Source organism: Hypomesus transpacificus, chromosome 22 (genome assembly GCF_021917145.1).
Source record: "Hypomesus transpacificus isolate Combined female chromosome 22, fHypTra1, whole genome shotgun sequence".
Classification (NCBI taxonomy): Eukaryota; Metazoa; Chordata; class Actinopteri; order Osmeriformes; family Osmeridae; genus Hypomesus; species Hypomesus transpacificus.
Window position 1 is genome coordinate 9,885,523 of NC_061081.1, and position 17,053 is coordinate 9,902,575.

Here is a 17,053-nt window from a genome sequence, read left to right on the forward strand (position 1 = left end):
AGCAGCTGTGGTTGTTTGAGCCTCTGTGGTAGTTGTTGGGACAGCTATGGTTGTATTGGGAGCAGCCGTGGTTGTAGTGGGAGCAGTTGTGGTTGTAGTTGGAGCAGCTGTGGTTGTTGTAGGGGCAGCTGTGGTTATAGGTGGAGCAGCAGTTGTAGTTGTATGTGCAGCTGTGATTGTTAATGGAGACCTTGTTGTAGCTGTAAGGTCAGCTGTGGTAGTAGTGGGAAATACTGTGGTTGTAGTGGGAACAGCTGTTGTAGTTGTAGCTGCAGCTGTGGTTGTTGTTGGAGCCTCTGTTGTAGTTGTAGGTGAAGCTGTGGTTGTTGTTGGAGCCTTTGTGGTAGTTGTTGGGGCGGCTGTGGTAGTGGTAGAAGCAGTGGTAGTTGTAGGTTCAGCTGTGGTTGTAGTGGGAGCATCTGTGGTTGTAGTGGGAGAAGCTGTGGTTGTTCTTTGAGCCTCTGTGGTAGTTGTAGGTGCAGCTGATGTTGTTGTTGGAGCCTCTGATGTAGGTGCAGCTGTGGTTGTAGTGGGAACAGCCGTTGTTGTAGTTGGAGACTCTGTGGTAGTTGAAGGTGCAGATGTGGTTGTAGTGGGAGTAGCCGTTGTTGTTGTTGGAGCTTCTGTTGTAGTTGTTTGGGCAGCTGTGGTTGCAGTTGGAGAAACTTTGGTTGTTGTTGGAGCCGCTGTTGTAGTTGTAAGTGAAGCTGTGGTCGTTTTTGGAGCCTCTGTTTTAGTCGTTGGGGTGGCTGTGGTAGTAGTGGGAAAAGCGGTGGTTGTAGTGGGAACAGCTGTGGTTGTTGTTGGTTTAGCTGTGGTTGTTGTTGAAGCCTCTGTGGTAGTTGTTGGGACAGCTGTGGTTGTAGTGGGAGCAGCGGTTGTAGTTGTAGGTGCAGATGTGGTTGTAGTGGGAGCAGCTGTGGTTATTGTTGGACCCTCTGTGGTCGTTGTTTGGACAGCTGTGGTTGTAGTGGGAGCAGCTGTGGTTGTTGTTGGACCCTCTTTGGTAGTTGTTGGGACAGCTGTGGTTGAAATGAGAGCAGCTGTGGTTGTAGTGGGAGCAGCTGTAGTTGTAGTGGGAGCGTATGTGGTTGTAGTGGGAAAAGCTGTGGTTGTAGTGGGAACAGCTGTGGTTGTTGTTGGTTTAGCTGTGGTTGTTGTTGAAGCCTCTGTGGTAGTTGTTGGGACAGCTGTGGTTGTAGTGGGAGCAGCGGTTGTAGTTGTAGGTGCAGATGTGGTTGTAGTGGGAGCAGCTGTGGTTATTGTTGGACCCTCTGTGGTCGTTGTTTGGACAGCTGTGGTTGTAGTGGGAGCAGCTGTGGTTGTTGTTGGACCCTCTTTGGTAGTTGTTGGGACAGCTGTGGTTGAAATGAGAGCAGCTGTGGTTGTAGTGGGAGCAGCTGTAGTTGTAGTGGGAGCGTATGTGGTTGTAGTGGGAGCAGCTGTGGTTGTAGTGGGAGCAGGTGTAGTATTAGTTGCAGCTGTGGTTGTAGTGAGAGCAGCTGTGGTTGTTGTTGGGGCCTCTGTGGTAGTAGTTGGAAAAGCTGTGATTTTATTGGGAAAAGCTGTGGTTGTAGAGGGAACAACTGTGGCTATTGTTGGAGCCTCTGTGGTAGTTGTAGGGGCAGCTGTGGTTGTAATGGAAGCAGCTGTGGTTGTTTGAGCCTCTGTGGTAGTTGTTGGGACAGCTATGGTTGTATTGGGAGCAGCCGTGGTTGTAGTGGGAGCAGTTGTGGTTGTAGTTGGAGCAGCTGTGGTTGTTGTAGGGGCAGCTGTGGTTATAGGTGGAGCAGCAGTTGTAGTTGTATGTGCAGCTGTGATTGTTAATGGAGACCTTGTTGTAGCTGTAAGGTCAGCTGTGGTAGTAGTGGGAAATACTGTGGTTGTAGTGGGAACAGCTGTTGTAGTTGTAGCTGCAGCTGTGGTTGTTGTTGGAGCCTCTGTTGTAGTTGTAGGTGAAGCTGTGGTTGTTGTTGGAGCCTTTGTGGTAGTTGTTGGGGCGGCTGTGGTAGTGGTAGAAGCAGTGGTAGTTGTAGGTTCAGCTGTGGTTGTAGTGGGAGCAGCTGTGGTTGTAGTGGGAGAAGCTGTGGTTGTTCTTTGAGCCTCTGTGGTAGTTGTAGGTGCAGCTGATGTTGTTGTTGGAGCCTCTGATGTAGGTGCAGCTGTGGTTGTAGTGGGAACAGCCGTTGTTGTAGTTGGAGACTCTGTGGTAGTTGTAGGTGCAGATGTGGTTGTAGTGGGAGTAGCCGTTGTTGTTGTTGGAGCTTCTGTTGTAGTTGTTTGGGCAGCTGTGGTTGCAGTTGGAGAAGCTTTGGTTGTTGTTGGAGCCGCTGTTGTAGTTGTAGGTGAAGCTGTGGTCGTTTTTGGAGCCTCTGTTTTAGTCGTTGGGGTGGCTGTGGTAGTAGTGGGAAAAGCTGTGGTTGTAGTGGGAACAGCTGTGGTTGTTGTTGGTTTAGCTGTGGTTGTTGTTGAAGCCTCTGTGGTAGTTGTTGGGACAGCTGTGGTTGTAGTGGGAGCAGCGGTTGTAGTTGTAGGTGCAGATGTGGTTGTAGTGGGAGCAGCTGTGGTTATTGTTGGACCCTCTGTGGTCGTTGTTTGGACAGCTGTGGTTGCAGTGGGAGCAGCTGTGGTTGTTGTTGGACCCTCTTTGGTAGTTGTTGGGACAGCTGTGGTTGAAATGAGAGCAGCTGTGGTTGTAGTGGGAGCAGTTGTAGTTGTAGTGGGAGCGTATGTGGTTGTAGTGGGAGCAGCTGTTGTTGTAGTGGGAGCAGGTGTTCTAGTAATAGTTGCAGCTGTGGTTGTAGTGAGAGCAGCTGTGGTTGTTGTTGGGGCCTCTGTGGTAGTAGTTGGAAAAGCTGTGATTTTATTGGGAAAAGCTGTGGTTGTAGTGGGAACAACTGTGGCTATTGTTGGAGCCTCTGTGGTAGTTGTAGGGGCAGCTGTGGTTGTAATGGAAGCAGCTGTGGTTGTTTGAGCCTCTGTGGTAGTTGTTGGGACAGCTATGGTTGTATTGGGAGCAGCCGTGGTTGTAGTGGGAGCAGCAGTGGTTGTAGTTGGAGCAGCTGTGGTTGTTGTAGGGGCAGCTGTGGTTATAGGTGGAGCAGCAGTTGTAGTTGTATGTGCAGCTGTGATTGTTAATGGAGACCTTGTTGTAGCTGTAAGGTCAGCTGTGGTAGTAGTGGGAAATACTGTGGTTGTAGTGGGAACAGCTGTTGTAGTTGTAGCTGCAGCTGTGGTTGTTGTTGGAGCCTCTGTTGTAGTTGTAGGTGAAGCTGTGGTTGTTGTTGGAGCCTTTGTGGTAGTTGTTGGGGCGGCTGTGGTAGTGGTAGAAGCAGTGGTAGTTGTAGGTTCAGCTGTGGTTGTAGTGGGAGCAGCTGTGGTTGTAGTGGGAGAAGCTGTGGTTGTTCTTTGAGCCTCTGTGGTAGTTGTAGGTGCAGCTGATGTTGTTGTTGGAGCCTCTGATGTAGGTGCAGCTGTGGTTGTAGTGGGAACAGCCGTTGTTGTAGTTGGAGACTCTGTGGTAGTTGTAGGTGCAGATGTGGTTGTAGTGGGAGTAGCTGTTGTTGTTGTTGGAGCTTCTGTTGTAGTTGTTTGGGCAGCTGTGGTTGCAGTTGGAGAAGCTTTGGTTGTTGTTGGAGCCGCTGTTGTAGTTGTAGGTGAAGCTGTGGTCGTTTTTGGAGCCTCTGTTTTAGTCGTTGGGGTGGCTGTGGTAGTAGTGGGAAAAGCTGTGGTTGTAGTGGGAACAGCTGTGGTTGTTGTTGGTTTAGCTGTGGTTGTTGTTGAAGCCTCTGTGGTAGTTGTTGGGACAGCTGTGGTTGTAGTGGGAGCAGCGGTTGTAGTTGTAGGTGCAGATGTGGTTGTAGTGGGAGCAGCTGTGGTTATTGTTGGACCCTCTGTGGTCGTTGTTTGGACAGCTGTGGTTGCAGTGGGAGCAGCTGTGGTTGTTGTTGGACCCTCTTTGGTAGTTGTTGGGACAGCTGTGGTTGAAATGAGAGCAGCTGTGGTTGTAGTGGGAGCAGCTGTAGTTGTAGTGGGAGCGTATGTGGTTGTAGTGGGAGCAGCTGTTGTTGTAGTGGGAGCAGGTGTTCTAGTAATAGTTGCAGCTGTGGTTGTAGTGAGAGCAGCTGTGGTTGTTGTTGGGGCCTCTGTGGTAGTAGTTGGAAAAGCTGTGATTTTATTGGGAAAAGCTGTGGTTGTAGTGGGAACAACTGTGGCTATTGTTGGAGCCTCTGTGGTAGTTGTAGGGGCAGCTGTGGTTGTAATGGAAGCAGCTGTGGTTGTTTGAGCCTCTGTGGTAGTTGTTGGGACAGCTATGGTTGTATTGGGAGCAGCCGTGGTTGTAGTGGGAGCAGCAGTGGTTGTAGTTGGAGCAGCTGCGGTTGTTGTAGGGGCAGCTGTGGTTATAGGTGGAGCAGCAGTTGTAGTTGTACGTGCAGCTGTGATTGTTAATGGAGACCTTGTTGTAGCTGTAAGGTCAGCTGTGGTAGGAGTGGGAAATACTGTGGTTGTAGTGGGAGCAGCTGTGGTTGTAGTGGGAGAAGCTGTGGTTGTTCTTTGAGCCTCTGTGGTAGTTGTAGGTGCAGCTGATGTTGTTGTTGGAGCCTCTGATGTAGGTGCAGGTGCTGTTGTAGTTGTTGGTGCAGCTGTGGATGTTGTTGGAGCGACTGTGGTAGTTGTAGGTGCAGATGTGGTTGTAGTGGGAGCACTTGATTTACTTGTAGGTGCAGTTGTGGATGTTGTTGGAGCGACTGTGGTAGTTGTAGGTGCAGATGTGGTTGTAGTGGGAGCAGCTGTTACCGTTGTTTGAGCCTCTGTTAAGATCATAGGTGCAGCTGATGTAGATGTAGGGGCAGCTGTGGCTGTAGTGGGAGCAACTGTTGTAGTTGTAGGTGCAGCTGTGGTTGTTGTTGGAACCTCTGAGGTAGTTGTTGGAGCAGCTGTTGTTATAGTGTGAGCAGCTGTGGTAGTAGTGGGAGAAAATGTGGTTGTAGTGAGAGCAGCTGTAGTAGTAGTGGGAGGACCTGTGGTTGTAGTAGGAGCAGCTGTTTTAGTTGTAGGTACAGCTGTGGTTGTAGTTGGAGAAGATGTTGGAGCTGTTGGAGCCTCTGTGGTGGTTGTAAGGGCAGCTGTGGTTGTAGTGGGAGCAGCTGTGGTAGTTGTAGGGGCAGCTGTGGTTGTAGTGGGAGCAGCATTGGTTGTAGTGGGAGCATATATGGTTGTAGTGGGAGCACCTGTTGTAGTTGTAGTGGGAGCAGCTGTGGTAGTTGTAGGGGGAGCTGTAGTTGTAATGGGAGCAGCTGTTGTAGTTATAGGGGCGGCTGTGGTTGTAGTGGGAGCAGCTGTGGTTGTAGTGGGAGCATCTGTGGTAGTTGTAGATGCAGCTGTGGTTGTTGTAGGCGCCTCTGTTGTAGTTGTGGGGGCAGCTGAGGTTGTAGTGGGAGCAGCTGTGGTTGTAGTGGGAGAAGCTGTTGTGGTTGTAGGGGCAGCTGTGGTTGTAGTGGGAGCAGATGTGGTAGTTGTAGGGGCAGCTGTGATTGTAGTGGGAGCAGCTGTGGTAGTTGTGGGGGCAGCTGTGGTTGTAGTGGGAGCGGCTGTTGTAGTTGTATGGACAGCTGAGGTTGTAGTGGGAGCAGCTGTGGTTATAGTGGGAGAAGCTGTGGTGGTTGTAGGGGCAGCTGTGCTTGTAGTGGGAGCAGCTGTGGTAGTTGTAGGGGCAGCTGTGATTGTAGTGGGAGCAGCTGTGGTAGTTGTATGGGGGGCTGCAGTTGTAATCGGACTAGCTGTTGTAGTTGTAGGGGCAGCTGTGGTTGTAGTGGGAGCTGCTGTGGTTGTAGTAGGAGCATCTGTCGTTGAAGTGGGTGCAGCTGTGGTTGTAGTGGGAGCAGCTGTGGTTGTAGTGGGAGCATCTGTGGTTGTTGTTGGAGCAGCTGTGGTAGTTGTAGGGGCAGCTGTGGTTGTTGTGGGAGAAGCTGCTGTAGTTGTAGGTGCAGCTGTGGTTGTTGTAGGAGCCCCTGTTGTAGTTGTGGGGGCAGCTGTGGTTGTAGTGGGAGCAGCTGTGGTAGTTGTAGGGGCAGCCGTGGTTGTAGTGGGAGAAGCTGTTGTAGTTGTAGATGCAGCTGTGGTTGTTGTAGGAGTCTTTGTTGTAGTTGTTGGGGGAGCTGAGGTTGTATTGGGAGCAGCTTTGGTAGTTGTAGGGGCAGCAGTGGTTGTAGTGGGAGCAGCTGTGGTGGTTGTAGTGGCAGCTGTGGTTGTAGTGGAAGCAGCTGTGATTGTAGTGGGAGCAGCTGTCGTTGTTGTTGGAGCAGCTGTGGTAGTTGTAGGGGCAGCTTTGGTTGTAGTTGGAGCAGCTGTGGTTGTAGTGGGAGAAGCTGTGTTGGTTGTAGGGGCAGCTGTGGTTGTAATGGGAGCAGCTGTGGTAGTTGTAGGGGCAGCTGTGGTTGTAGTGGGAGAAGCTGTTGTAGTTGTAGGTGCAGTTGATGTAGTTGTAGGAGCCTCTGTTGTAGTTGTGGGGGCAGCTGTGGTTGTAGTGGGAGCAGCTGTGGTGGTTGTAGGGGCAGCTGGGGTGGTGGTTGGCGCAGCTGTGGTTGTAGTCGGAGCAGCTGTGGTTGTAGTGGGGGCATCTGTGGTGGTTGTAGGGGCAGCTGTGATTGTAGTGGGAGCAGCTGTGGTAGTTGTATAGGGGGCTGCAGTTGTAATCGGACTAGCTGTTGTAGTTGTAGGGGCAGCTGTGGTTGTAGTGGGAGCTGCTGTGGTTGTAGTAGGAGCATCTGTCGTTGAAGTGGGTGCAGCTGTGGTTGTAGCGGGAGCATCTGTGGTTGTTGTTGAAGCCTCTGTGGTAGTGGTTGGAGCAGCTGTGGTTGTAGTGGGAGCAGCTGTTGTAGTTATAGGTATAGCTGTGTTTGTAGTGGGAGCAGCTGTGGTTGTTGTTGAAGGCCCTGTTGTAGTTGAAGGGGCAGCTGTGGTTGTAGTGGGAGCAGCTGTGGTTGTAGTGGGAGCATCTGTGGTTGTTGTTGGAGCAGCTTTGGTAGTTGTAGGGGCAGCTGTGGTTGTAGTGGGAGAAGCAGTGGTTGTAGTGGGAGCATCTGTGGTTGTTGTTGGAGCAGGTGTGGTAGTTGTAGGGGCAGCTGTGGTTGTAGTGGGAGCAGCATTGGTTGTAGTGGGAGCATATATGGTTGTAGTGGGAGCACCTGTTGTAGTTGTAGTGGGAGCAGCTGTGGTAGTTGTAGGGGGAGCTGTAGTTGTAATGGGAGCAGCTGTTGTAGTTATAGGGGCGGCTGTGGTTGTAGTGGGAGCAGCTGTGGTTGTAGTGGGAGCATCTGTGGTAGTTGTAGATGCAGCTGTGGTTGTTGTAGGCGCCTCTGTTGTAGTTGTGGGGGCAGCTGAGGTTGTAGTGGGAGCAGCTGTGGTTGTAGTGGGAGAAGCTGTTGTGGTTGTAGGGGCAGCTGTGGTTGTAGTGGGAGCAGATGTGGTAGTTGTAGGGGCAGCTGTGATTGTAGTGGGAGCAGCTGTGGTAGTTGTGGGGGCAGCTGTGGTTGTAGTGGGAGCGGCTGTTGTAGTTGTATGGGCAGCTGAGGTTGTAGTGGGAGCAGCTGTGGTTATAGTGGGAGAAGCTGTGGTGGTTGTAGGGGCAGCTGTGCTTGTAGTGGGAGCAGCTGTGGTAGTTGTAGGGGCAGCTGTGATTGTAGTGGGAGCAGCTGTGGTAGTTGTATGGGGGGCTGCAGTTGTAATCGGACTAGCTGTTGTAGTTGTAGGGGCAGCTGTGGTTGTAGTGGGAGCTGCTGTGGTTGTAGTAGGAGCATCTGTCGTTGAAGTGGGTGCAGCTGTGGTTGTAGTGGGAGCAGCTGTGGTTGTAGTGGGAGCATCTGTGGTTGTTGTTGGAGCAGCTGTGGTAGTTGTAGGGGCAGCTGTGGTTGTTGTGGGAGAAGCTGCTGTAGTTGTAGGTGCAGCTGTGGTTGTTGTAGGAGCCCCTGTTGTAGTTGTGGGGGCAGCTGTGGTTGTAGTGGGAGCAGCTGTGGTAGTTGTAGGGGCAGCCGTGGTTGTAGTGGGAGAAGCTGTTGTAGTTGTAGATGCAGCTGTGGTTGTTGTAGGAGTCTTTGTTGTAGTTGTTGGGGGAGCTGAGGTTGTATTGGGAGCAGCTTTGGTAGTTGTAGGGGCAGCAGTGGTTGTAGTGGGAGCAGCTGTGGTGGTTGTAGTGGCAGCTGTGGTTGTAGTGGAAGCAGCTGTGATTGTAGTGGGAGCAGCTGTCGTTGTTGTTGGAGCAGCTGTGGTAGTTGTAGGGGCAGCTTTGGTTGTAGTTGGAGCAGCTGTGGTTGTAGTGGGAGAAGCTGTGTTGGTTGTAGGGGCAGCTGTGGTTGTAATGGGAGCAGCTGTGGTAGTTGTAGGGGCAGCTGTGGTTGTAGTGGGAGAAGCTGTTGTAGTTGTAGGTGCAGTTGATGTAGTTGTAGGAGCCTCTGTTGTAGTTGTGGGGGCAGCTGTGGTTGTAGTGGGAGCAGCTGTGGTGGTTGTAGGGGCAGCTGGGGTGGTGGTTGGCGCAGCTGTGGTTGTAGTCGGAGCAGCTGTGGTTGTAGTGGGGGCATCTGTGGTGGTTGTAGGGGCAGCTGTGATTGTAGTGGGAGCAGCTGTGGTAGTTGTATAGGGGGCTGCAGTTGTAATCGGACTAGCTGTTGTAGTTGTAGGGGCAGCTGTGGTTGTAGTGGGAGCTGCTGTGGTTGTAGTAGGAGCATCTGTCGTTGAAGTGGGTGCAGCTGTGGTTGTAGCGGGAGCATCTGTGGTTGTTGTTGAAGCCTCTGTGGTAGTGGTTGGAGCAGCTGTGGTTGTAGTGGGAGCAGCTGTTGTAGTTATAGGTATAGCTGTGTTTGTAGTGGGAGCAGCTGTGGTTGTTGTTGAAGGCCCTGTTGTAGTTGAAGGGGCAGCTGTGGTTGTAGTGGGAGCAGCTGTGGTTGTAGTGGGAGCATCTGTGGTTGTTGTTGGAGCAGCTTTGGTAGTTGTAGGGGCAGCTGTGGTTGTAGTGGGAGAAGCAGTGGTTGTAGTGGGAGCATCTGTGGTTGTTGTTGGAGCAGGTGTGGTAGTTGTAGGGGCAGCTGTGGTTGTAGTGGGAGAAGCAGTGGTTGTAGTGGGAGAAGCTGTGGTTGTAGTGGGAACAGCTGTGGTTGTAGTGGGAGCAGCTGTGTTTGTAGTGGGAGAAGATGTTGGAGCTGTTGGAGTCTCCGTGGTGGTTGTAGCGGCAGCTGTGGTTGTAGTGGGAGCAGTTGTAGTTGTAGGTGCAGCTGTGGTTGTTGTTGGAGCCTCTGTGGTAGTTGTTGGGGCAGCTGTGGTTGTAGTGGGAGCAGCTGTGGTTGTAGTGAGAGAATATGTGGTTGAAGTGGGAGCAGCAATGGTAGTAGTGGGAAAACCTGTGGTTGTAGTGAGAGCACCTGTGATTGTAGTGGGAGCAGCTATGGTTGTTGTTGGAGCAGCTGTGGTAGTTGTAGGGGCAGCTGGGGTTGTAGTGGGAGAAGCTGTTGTAGTTGCAGGTGCAGCTGTGGTTGTTGTAGGAGCCTCTGTTGTAGTTGTGGGGGCAGCTGTGGTTGTAGTGGGAGCAGCTGTGGTTGTAGTGGGAGAAGCTGTTGTGGTTGTAGGGGCGGCTGTGGTTGTAGTGGGAGCAGCTGTGGTAGTTGTAGGGGCAGCCGTGGTTGTAGTGGGAGAAGCTGTCGTAGTTATAGATGCAGCTGTGGTTGTTGTAGGAGCCTCTGTTGTAGTTGTGGGGGCAGCTGAGGTTGTAGTGGGAGCAGCTGTGGTTGTAGTGGGAGAAGCTGTGGTTGCAGTGGGAGCATCTGTCATTGAAGTGGGTGCAGCTGTGGTTGTAGTGGAAGCAGCCGTGGTTGTAGTGGGAGCAGCTGTGGTTGTAGTGGAAGCAGCTGTGGTTGTAGTGGGAGCATCTGTGGTTGTAGTGGGAGCAGCTATGGTTGTTGTGGGAACAGCTGTGGATGTTGTTGGAGCCTCTGTGGTAGTTGTTATGGAAGCTGTGGTTGTAGTGGGAGAAGCTGTGGTTATAGTGGGAGCATCTGTCGTTGAAGTGGGTGCAGCTGTGGTTGTAGTGGGAGCAGCTGTGGTTGTAGTGGGAACATCTGTGGTTGTAGTGGAAGCAGCTGTGGTTGTAGTGGGAGCATCTGTGGTTGTAGTGGGAGAAGCTGTGGTTGTTCTTTGAGCCTCTGTGGTAGTTGTAGGTGCAGCTGATGTTGTTGTTGGAGCCTCTGATGTAGGTGCAGCTGTGGTTGTAGTGGGAACAGCCGTTGTTGTAGTTGGAGACTCTGTGGTAGTTGTAGGTGCAGATGTGGTTGTAGTGGGAGTAGCCGTTGTTGTTGTTGGAGCTTCTGTTGTAGTTGTTTGGGCAGCTGTGGTTGCAGTTGGAGAAACTTTGGTTGTTGTTGGAGCCGCTGTTGTAGTTGTAAGTGAAGCTGTGGTCGTTTTTGGAGCCTCTGTTTTAGTCGTTGGGGTGGCTGTGGTAGTAGTGGGAAAAGCTGTGGTTGAAGTGGGAACAGCTGTGGTTGTTGTTGGTTTAGCTGTGGTTGTTGTTGAAGCCTCTGTGGTAGTTGTTGGGACAGCTGTGGTTGTAGTGGGAGCAGCGGTTGTAGTTGTAGGTGCAGATGTGGTTGTAGTGGGAGCAGCTGTGGTTATTGTTGGACCCTCTGTGGTCGTTGTTTGGACAGCTGTGGTTGTAGTGGGAGCAGCTGTGGTTGTTGTTGGACCCTCTTTGGTAGTTGTTGGGACAGCTGTGGTTGAAATGAGAGCAGCTGTGGTTGTAGTGGGAGCAGCTGTAGTTGTAGTGGGAGCGTATGTGGTTGTAGTGGGAGCAGCTGTTGTTGTAGTGGGAGCAGGTGTTCTAGTAATAGTTGCAGCTGTGGTTGTAGTGAGAGCAGCTGTGGTTGTTGTTGGGGCCTCTGTGGTAGTAGTTGGAAAAGCTGTGATTTTATTGGGAAAAGCTGTGGTTGTAGTGGGAACAACTGTGGCTATTGTTGGAGCCTCTGTGGTAGTTGTAGGGGCAGCTGTGGTTGTAATGGAAGCAGCTGTGGTTGTTTGAGCCTCTGTGGTAGTTGTTGGGACAGCTATGGTTGTATTGGGAGCAGCCGTGGTTGTAGTGGGAGCAGAAGTGGTTGTAGTTGGAGCAGCTGTGGTTGTTGTAGGGGCAGCTGTGGTTATGGGTGGAGCAGCAGTTGTAGTTGTACGTGCAGCTGTGATTGTTAATGGAGACCTTGTTGTAGCTGTAAGGTCAGCTGTGGTAGGAGTGGGAAATACTGTGGTTGTAGTGGGAACAGCTGTTGTAGTTGTAGCTGCAGCTGTGGTTGTTGTTGGAGCCTCAGTTGTAGTTGTAGGTGAAGCTGTGGTTGTTGTTGGAGCCTTTCTGGTAGTTGTTGGGGCGGCTGTGGTAGTGGTAGAAGCAGTGGTAGTTGTAGGTTCAGCTGTGGTTGTAGTGGGAGCAGCTGAGGTTGTAGTGGGAGAAGCTGTGGTTGTTCTTTGAGCCTCTGTGGTAGTTGTAGGTGCAGCTGATGGTGTTGTTGGAGCCTCTGATGTAGGTGCAGCTGTGGTTGTAGTGGGAGCAGCCGTTGTTGTAGTTGGAGACTCTGTGGTAGTTGTTGGTGCAGATGTGGTTGTAGTGGGAGTAGCCGTTGTTGTTGTTGGAGCTTCTGTTGTAGTTGTTTGGGCAGCTGTGGTTGCAGTTGGAGAAGCTTTGGTTGTAGTGGGAGAAGCTGCAGCAGTTTTAGGTTCAGCTGTGGTTGTAGTGGGAGAAGCTGTGGATGTTGTTGGAGCCTCTTTGGTAGTTGCAGCTGTGGCTGTAGTAGGAGCAGCTGTTGTCGTTGGACTCTCTGTTGTAGTTGTTGGGGCAGCTGTAGCAGTTGTAGGTTCAGCTGTGTTTGTAGTACGAATGGCTGTTGTTGTTGTTGGAGCCTCTGATGTAGTTGTAGGTGCAGCTGTGGTTGTAGTGGGATTAACCGTTGTTGTAGTTGGAGACTCTTTGGTAGTTGTAGGAGCAGATGTGGATGTAGTGGGAGCAGCCATGGTTGTTGGAGCCTCTGTTGCGGTTATAGGTGCAGCTGATGTTGTAGGAACGGCTGTTGTTGTTGGAGCCTCTGTTGTAGTTGTTGGGTTAGCTGAGGTTGTAGTGGGAGCAGCTGTGGTTGTACTGGGAGAAGCTGTGGTTGTGGTTGGAGCCTCTGTGGTAGTTGCAGGGACAGTTGTAGTTGTAGGTGCAGTAGTAGTTTTGGTAGCCGCTGTGGTTATTTGAGCCTGTGTGGTTGTTGTCATGACAGGAATCGTGAAAGGAAATAGAAGATACATTATTTCACAGTGAATTGCTTTGACTATAAAATGACTCAACAAATACTTTAATGTGTAGTTTATGCTTATTTGTCGTTTTTAGCTGTTTCCCTACTGCCACAAGAAATTGTGTATCGGACTTACGTCTTTTTCATTTAATTGTGTTCCCAATTGGGTTTAACATGAAAACATTACAAATATTTATTTTTAAACAAATAACAGTTGAGTTGACAAATTGTTGGAAACCTTTGCAATGACTCGACACACTTGACTTTGTGACATTTATTCTTTAATTTCATTTTAAAATGTGTACAACCTTGGCCATTGGACCAGCCACCCCCATTCAGCCTCTTTATATCTTCTTCTACAATCTCAGACTTTTTACATCTCTTCACCTTCCTTGTTTGATGGCTTTAGGTCTCCCAGATTGCCACCCACAAGCCATCTCGTGAAAGTACATGAAAGTTACATTTTGTCTGGCTGAATGCTGTTTTCCAGTTAAATAAAATAAATATTAAAGAAAAGAATATATAATGAATTATAATTAAGAAAGTTCATGTTGAGAAATTACTATGCTAAATCAATATTTAGATTTTTCTCAAACTATTCAAAACTGTTCATACATTAAAAGCAAGTGTAAATAAATATAAATATGAATAATGATAAACAACATAAGAATATTTGCATGACAGCAATTCAAGTGTTCAAGTGCATTTTTGAATATAGAATAGTTAAATCAAACATTGTTTTAAAACATTTTCATGACAATATATTATTTAAATAGCCTAATTACATGTTCTACTTGTTTCATGTTTTGCAGCATTGCATCGATGATTTGGTTGCACAAATTCCTTTAGTTACAGGAATGCCTTTCAAAAGTATGTTATTTTTCTTTTCGTAATTCATTTGAATTTTTATACTTTTTAGGGGTTCTGCAATTTGATATGAAGGAAAGGGCCCAAAAAGTCTGAAAAGATCTACATCAAAATGTACAGAAAGTTGACTAAAGTGATTGGTAGTAGAAAAGTGACCATATCTACAGGTTTGCTCCTTGCCATTGCACCGCTGGTGGTATGTGCTGTGGCAGTTTGAGTTGTTTGTGTTGTTGTACTGGTACTTGCAGCTGTACTTGTGGTTGTAGATGCTACTGTGGAATTAGTTGCCTCCACAGTTGTAGGAGTTACAGTACTGGAGGCAGTTGGTTCAGCTATTGTGGGAAAAAATAAAAACATTGTTTCTACAATTTGCTTCCACAAAGTTATCAAGATGTTTGATTCATACAACATTTTCAATATACTGAGCTTGATAACATTTCTTTTTTTCCCAAATGTGAAAATAATGAAAATATTGACATTGTGATCAGTACAAACCTGCAACAATACTGCCAGTGATAACATTCAGGAAAACCAGGGATTCATTTAAAGATGTTTTTAATGAGTCTGCTGCACTGGTGATGCTTGGAACTACACTCTCATTATGGAATATCAAGTTGGCTGTGACACCCACTGACCCAGGCCTGAAAAGTAGAGATTCATAAATGGATTGTTAATCCTCAAGCAATAGAGCATGAATACATTGAAAGAGCCAACATGAACCTAAATCTCCTGTCACAGATCACTTACCAAAATCCAATAATTATGCATCTCAGGAAAGTGAAAGGGTAACGCTTCCTGTATCCCCGATTCAGCTAGAAGATATGATGAAAAAAATGGATTGATTATTGCACAGAGAACATATGAAAACATCAAGTATTGAAAAATCAATGTCAAATAATTTTCTTATTGAATTGAAGCGATGGGTTTTAGATGAGAATTACCTCAGTTGTGACATTGCCAGCCAGTTCTTGATATTGCGACGACTTTGGGTTGTTGTATTCAACAATGAAAACCCGCACCAAACGCATCCTCAGAAATAGGTAACCCTCATTTGGCTGAGGGGGGTCTGTCGATGCGACTGTGCTAGTGGTGGTTAATCTGGTAGTGCTAGAAGTTTGTGTCGCAAGGATAGCTGTTGTGGTTGTGGATGTAGTTGATTGTGGTAGAGAAGTTGGGGCTTTTGTGATACTTGTATTTAGTGTGACATTTGGGGTTGAGATTGCCATTGTGGTGTGTGCAGTAGCCATGGTTGATGCCATTGTTAAAGATGTGTCAGTTGTAGATGAAAATGTTGTAGATGCCTGACTGACAGTTGGTGAACTAGTTATCTGGAAAAGACAAAAGAAGATTGGATAAATTAGTTGTTGAAAGAACATAATTTGATCACCATATGTTTAACATGTAGGAGTTCAAATCATGTCTTCATGTTTAGTTTTGATGCATGCATATCATTCTAACATTGTATATAGAATGTTGTGATTAAGACTGATTACAAGAAAACCTTACAGAGACTAGGCTTTGCCTGTGTTGAGGGAATAATCTCCTTCAATGCACTGGTTAGGGCACATTAGACTTGGAATAAACATGACATAAACATTGTAATTCATCCTTACATTAAATGTAGAATCCTTGAAGCAATAATCTGACTCTTTGAAGACGTTTCACTCAAAGTAGCATTGATGTTGTCAGAGTGGATGAAAAAAAACTGGATGTCCTACTGCATCTGGTCGCATTTTACAGTATATAAAGCAGCATGCTTTTCTTGCTATTCCGACCCACAGCGCTCTGCGCAGTGTAAGATACGTCACATTAACATAACTACATACACGACAAAGTAACAGCAGCAGCGCTCTGCTGATTGTCCTGGTTAGCTACGCATAGTTTTGTATCAGATGGCTGAGCGGTTAGGGAGTCGGGCTATTAATCAGAAGGTTGTTGTTTTAATTCCTGGCCGTGCCAAATAACATTGTGTTCTTGGGCAAGGAACTTCGCCCGACTTGCCTTGTGGAGAATGTACCTGTACTTACTGTAAGTCGCTCTGGATAAGAGCGTCTGCTAAATGACTAAATGTAAATGTATCTCCAAGTAAAACGTTTTTTTGCCGCCACAATTTTTTCAACATTTTGCGTAACAAACTTTGAGAGATGTACTATATGAGCAAGTCAGTCAAAGTTCAAGGTGCGATATTATTATAAAGTGTTTTGCCCCAATTGCATGCATACTTAATGCAACAGTACATACTTTGTATGGCCAGCAGCAATATACTAAATGTAAAAGAAAAGTGTGCGATTTAAGATACAGGGCCAACTCACTGTAAATTGTAGTTAACAGGCGAACCGATATTTGTTAGGAAACATTACATCATGGTAAGTGTCTTTAATAATAAGTAACTAATTTTAAATTGAACTATATTTTGTATATTCTGTTCATATATACATGTACTTTCTGGCTGTATATATACACATACAGTACATATACACACAGTCAGACAAATCATATACATGAATTATATTAGGAATTGTAAACAAATTATTTGGACTTTAATTATTGGGAGGGAAAACTGAAAGTTCGTGAAAAATAGTAAAGTGACCGCAAGTTTGGGTCTTTCTCTTGCCATAATGCTGTCAGAAGTGGTTTGAATGGCGGATGATGTCAAACTTGTGATGCTTGTCGAAGAAGCAATTGTGGTAGAAGATGGCAGTTCTGTGAAAAAATAATATTTGTTTGAATACACATTTTAATTCAATGACCAACTTCTTGCAAAGCATCTACATTATATTTCCTTTTTTTGGAAGCTGCAGTACAGTGACAGGAGCTGATGTTTTGATTCATATTAATTAACTTCTCATTTTGGTAATACCTGTGGTGGTTGAAATGGTAGGAGAATTTGTAGTTTGAACAGCTGTGATTGTTGTTGAAGACACTGTAGTTATTATGGGAGAAGCTGTGGTTGTAGTGGGATCAGCTGTTGTAGTTGTTGGTGCAGCTGTGGTTGTTGCTGGAGCTTCTGTGGTGGTTGTAGGGGCAGGTGTGGCTGTAGTGGGAGCACTTGATTTACTTGTAGGTGCAGTTGTGGATGTTGTTGGAGCGACTGTGGTAGTTGTAGGTGCAGATGTGGTTGTAGTGGGAGCAGCTGTTACTGTTGTTTGAGCCTCTGTTAAGATCATAGGTGCAGCTGATGTAGATGTAGGGGCAGCTGTGGCTGTAGTGGGAGCAACTGTTGTAGTTGTAGGTGCAGCTGTGGTTGTTGTTGGAACCTCTGAGGTAGTTGTTGGAGCAGCTGTTGTTATAGTGGGAGCAGCTGTGGTAGTAGTGGGAGAAAATGTGGTTGTAGTGAGAGCAGCTGTAGTAGTAGTGGGAGGACCTGTGGTTGTAGTAGGAGCAGCTGTTTTAGTTGTAGGTACAGCTGTGGTTGTAGTTGGAGAAGATGTTGGAGCTGTTGGAGCCTCTGTGGTGGTTGTAAGGGCAGCTGTGGTTGTAGTGGGAGCAGCTGTGGTAGTTGTAGGGGCAGCTGTGGTTGTAGTGGGAGCAGCATTGGTTGTAGTGGGAGCATATATGGTTGTAGTGGGAGCACCTGTTGTAGTTGTAGTGGGAGCAGCTGTGGTAGTTGTAGAGGGAGCTGTAGTTGTAATGGGAGCAGCTGTTGTAGTTATAGGGGCAGCTGTGGTTGTAGTGGGAGCAGCTGTGGTTGAAGTGGGAGCATCTGTGGTTGTAGTGGGAGAAGCTGTTGTGGTTGTAGGGGCAGCTGTGGTTTTAGTGGGAGCAGCTGTGGTAGTTGTAGATGCAGCTGTGGTTGTTGTAGGAGCCTCTGTTGTAGTTGTGGGGGCAGCTGAGGTTGTAGTGGGAGCAGCTGTGGTTGTAGTGGGAGAAGCTGTTGTGGTTGT

General features: G+C 47.9%; 2 protein-coding genes across 2 annotated transcripts in view; both read right to left on the minus strand.

The window, feature by feature from the left end:
* Positions 1–208: 208 nt before the first annotated feature.
* LOC124484395 (mucin-2-like) lies at positions 209–12,739 on the minus strand. The gene is made up of 11 exons (XM_047045297.1): positions 12,690–12,739; positions 11,971–12,107; positions 9,547–10,757; positions 8,891–8,912; positions 7,882–8,744; positions 7,195–7,830; positions 5,320–6,255; positions 4,457–4,478; positions 1,705–2,486; positions 464–1,026; positions 209–233 (listed from the first exon to the last, which is right to left on the minus strand). Exons 1-11 carry the CDS (start codon positions 12,737–12,739, stop codon positions 209–211), a joined length of 5,247 nt encoding a protein of 1,748 aa, XP_046901253.1.
* A 1,513-nt stretch (positions 12,740–14,252) lies between these two features.
* LOC124484397 (mucin-5AC-like) overlaps positions 14,253–17,053 on the minus strand; it is a gene marked incomplete at its 5' end in the record, with an annotated part of 7,077 nt that continues 4,276 nt past the window's right edge. Inside the window, one exon of the mRNA XM_047045299.1 lies at positions 14,253–14,276. Within this exon, the coding sequence (XP_046901255.1) occupies positions 14,253–14,276 (24 nt within the window). The remainder of the gene's footprint in view (positions 14,277–17,053) is intronic.

Bases quoted from the DNA above. Each gene is read 5' to 3' on its own strand.
- LOC124484395 (XM_047045297.1), bottom strand. From the start codon at position 12,739: ATGGCTTGTGGGTGGCAATCTGGGAGACCTAAAGCCATCAAACAAGGA. The intron at 1,027-1,704 runs CCCAATACAACC...CTCATTTCAACC, and splicing joins CCACTACAACCACGGCTGCT to ACAGCTGTCCCAACAACTAC. The intron at 234-463 runs AGAGGCTCAAAG...CTACAACCACAG, and splicing joins GCTGCACCTACAACTACCAC to TATTTCCCACTACTACCACA.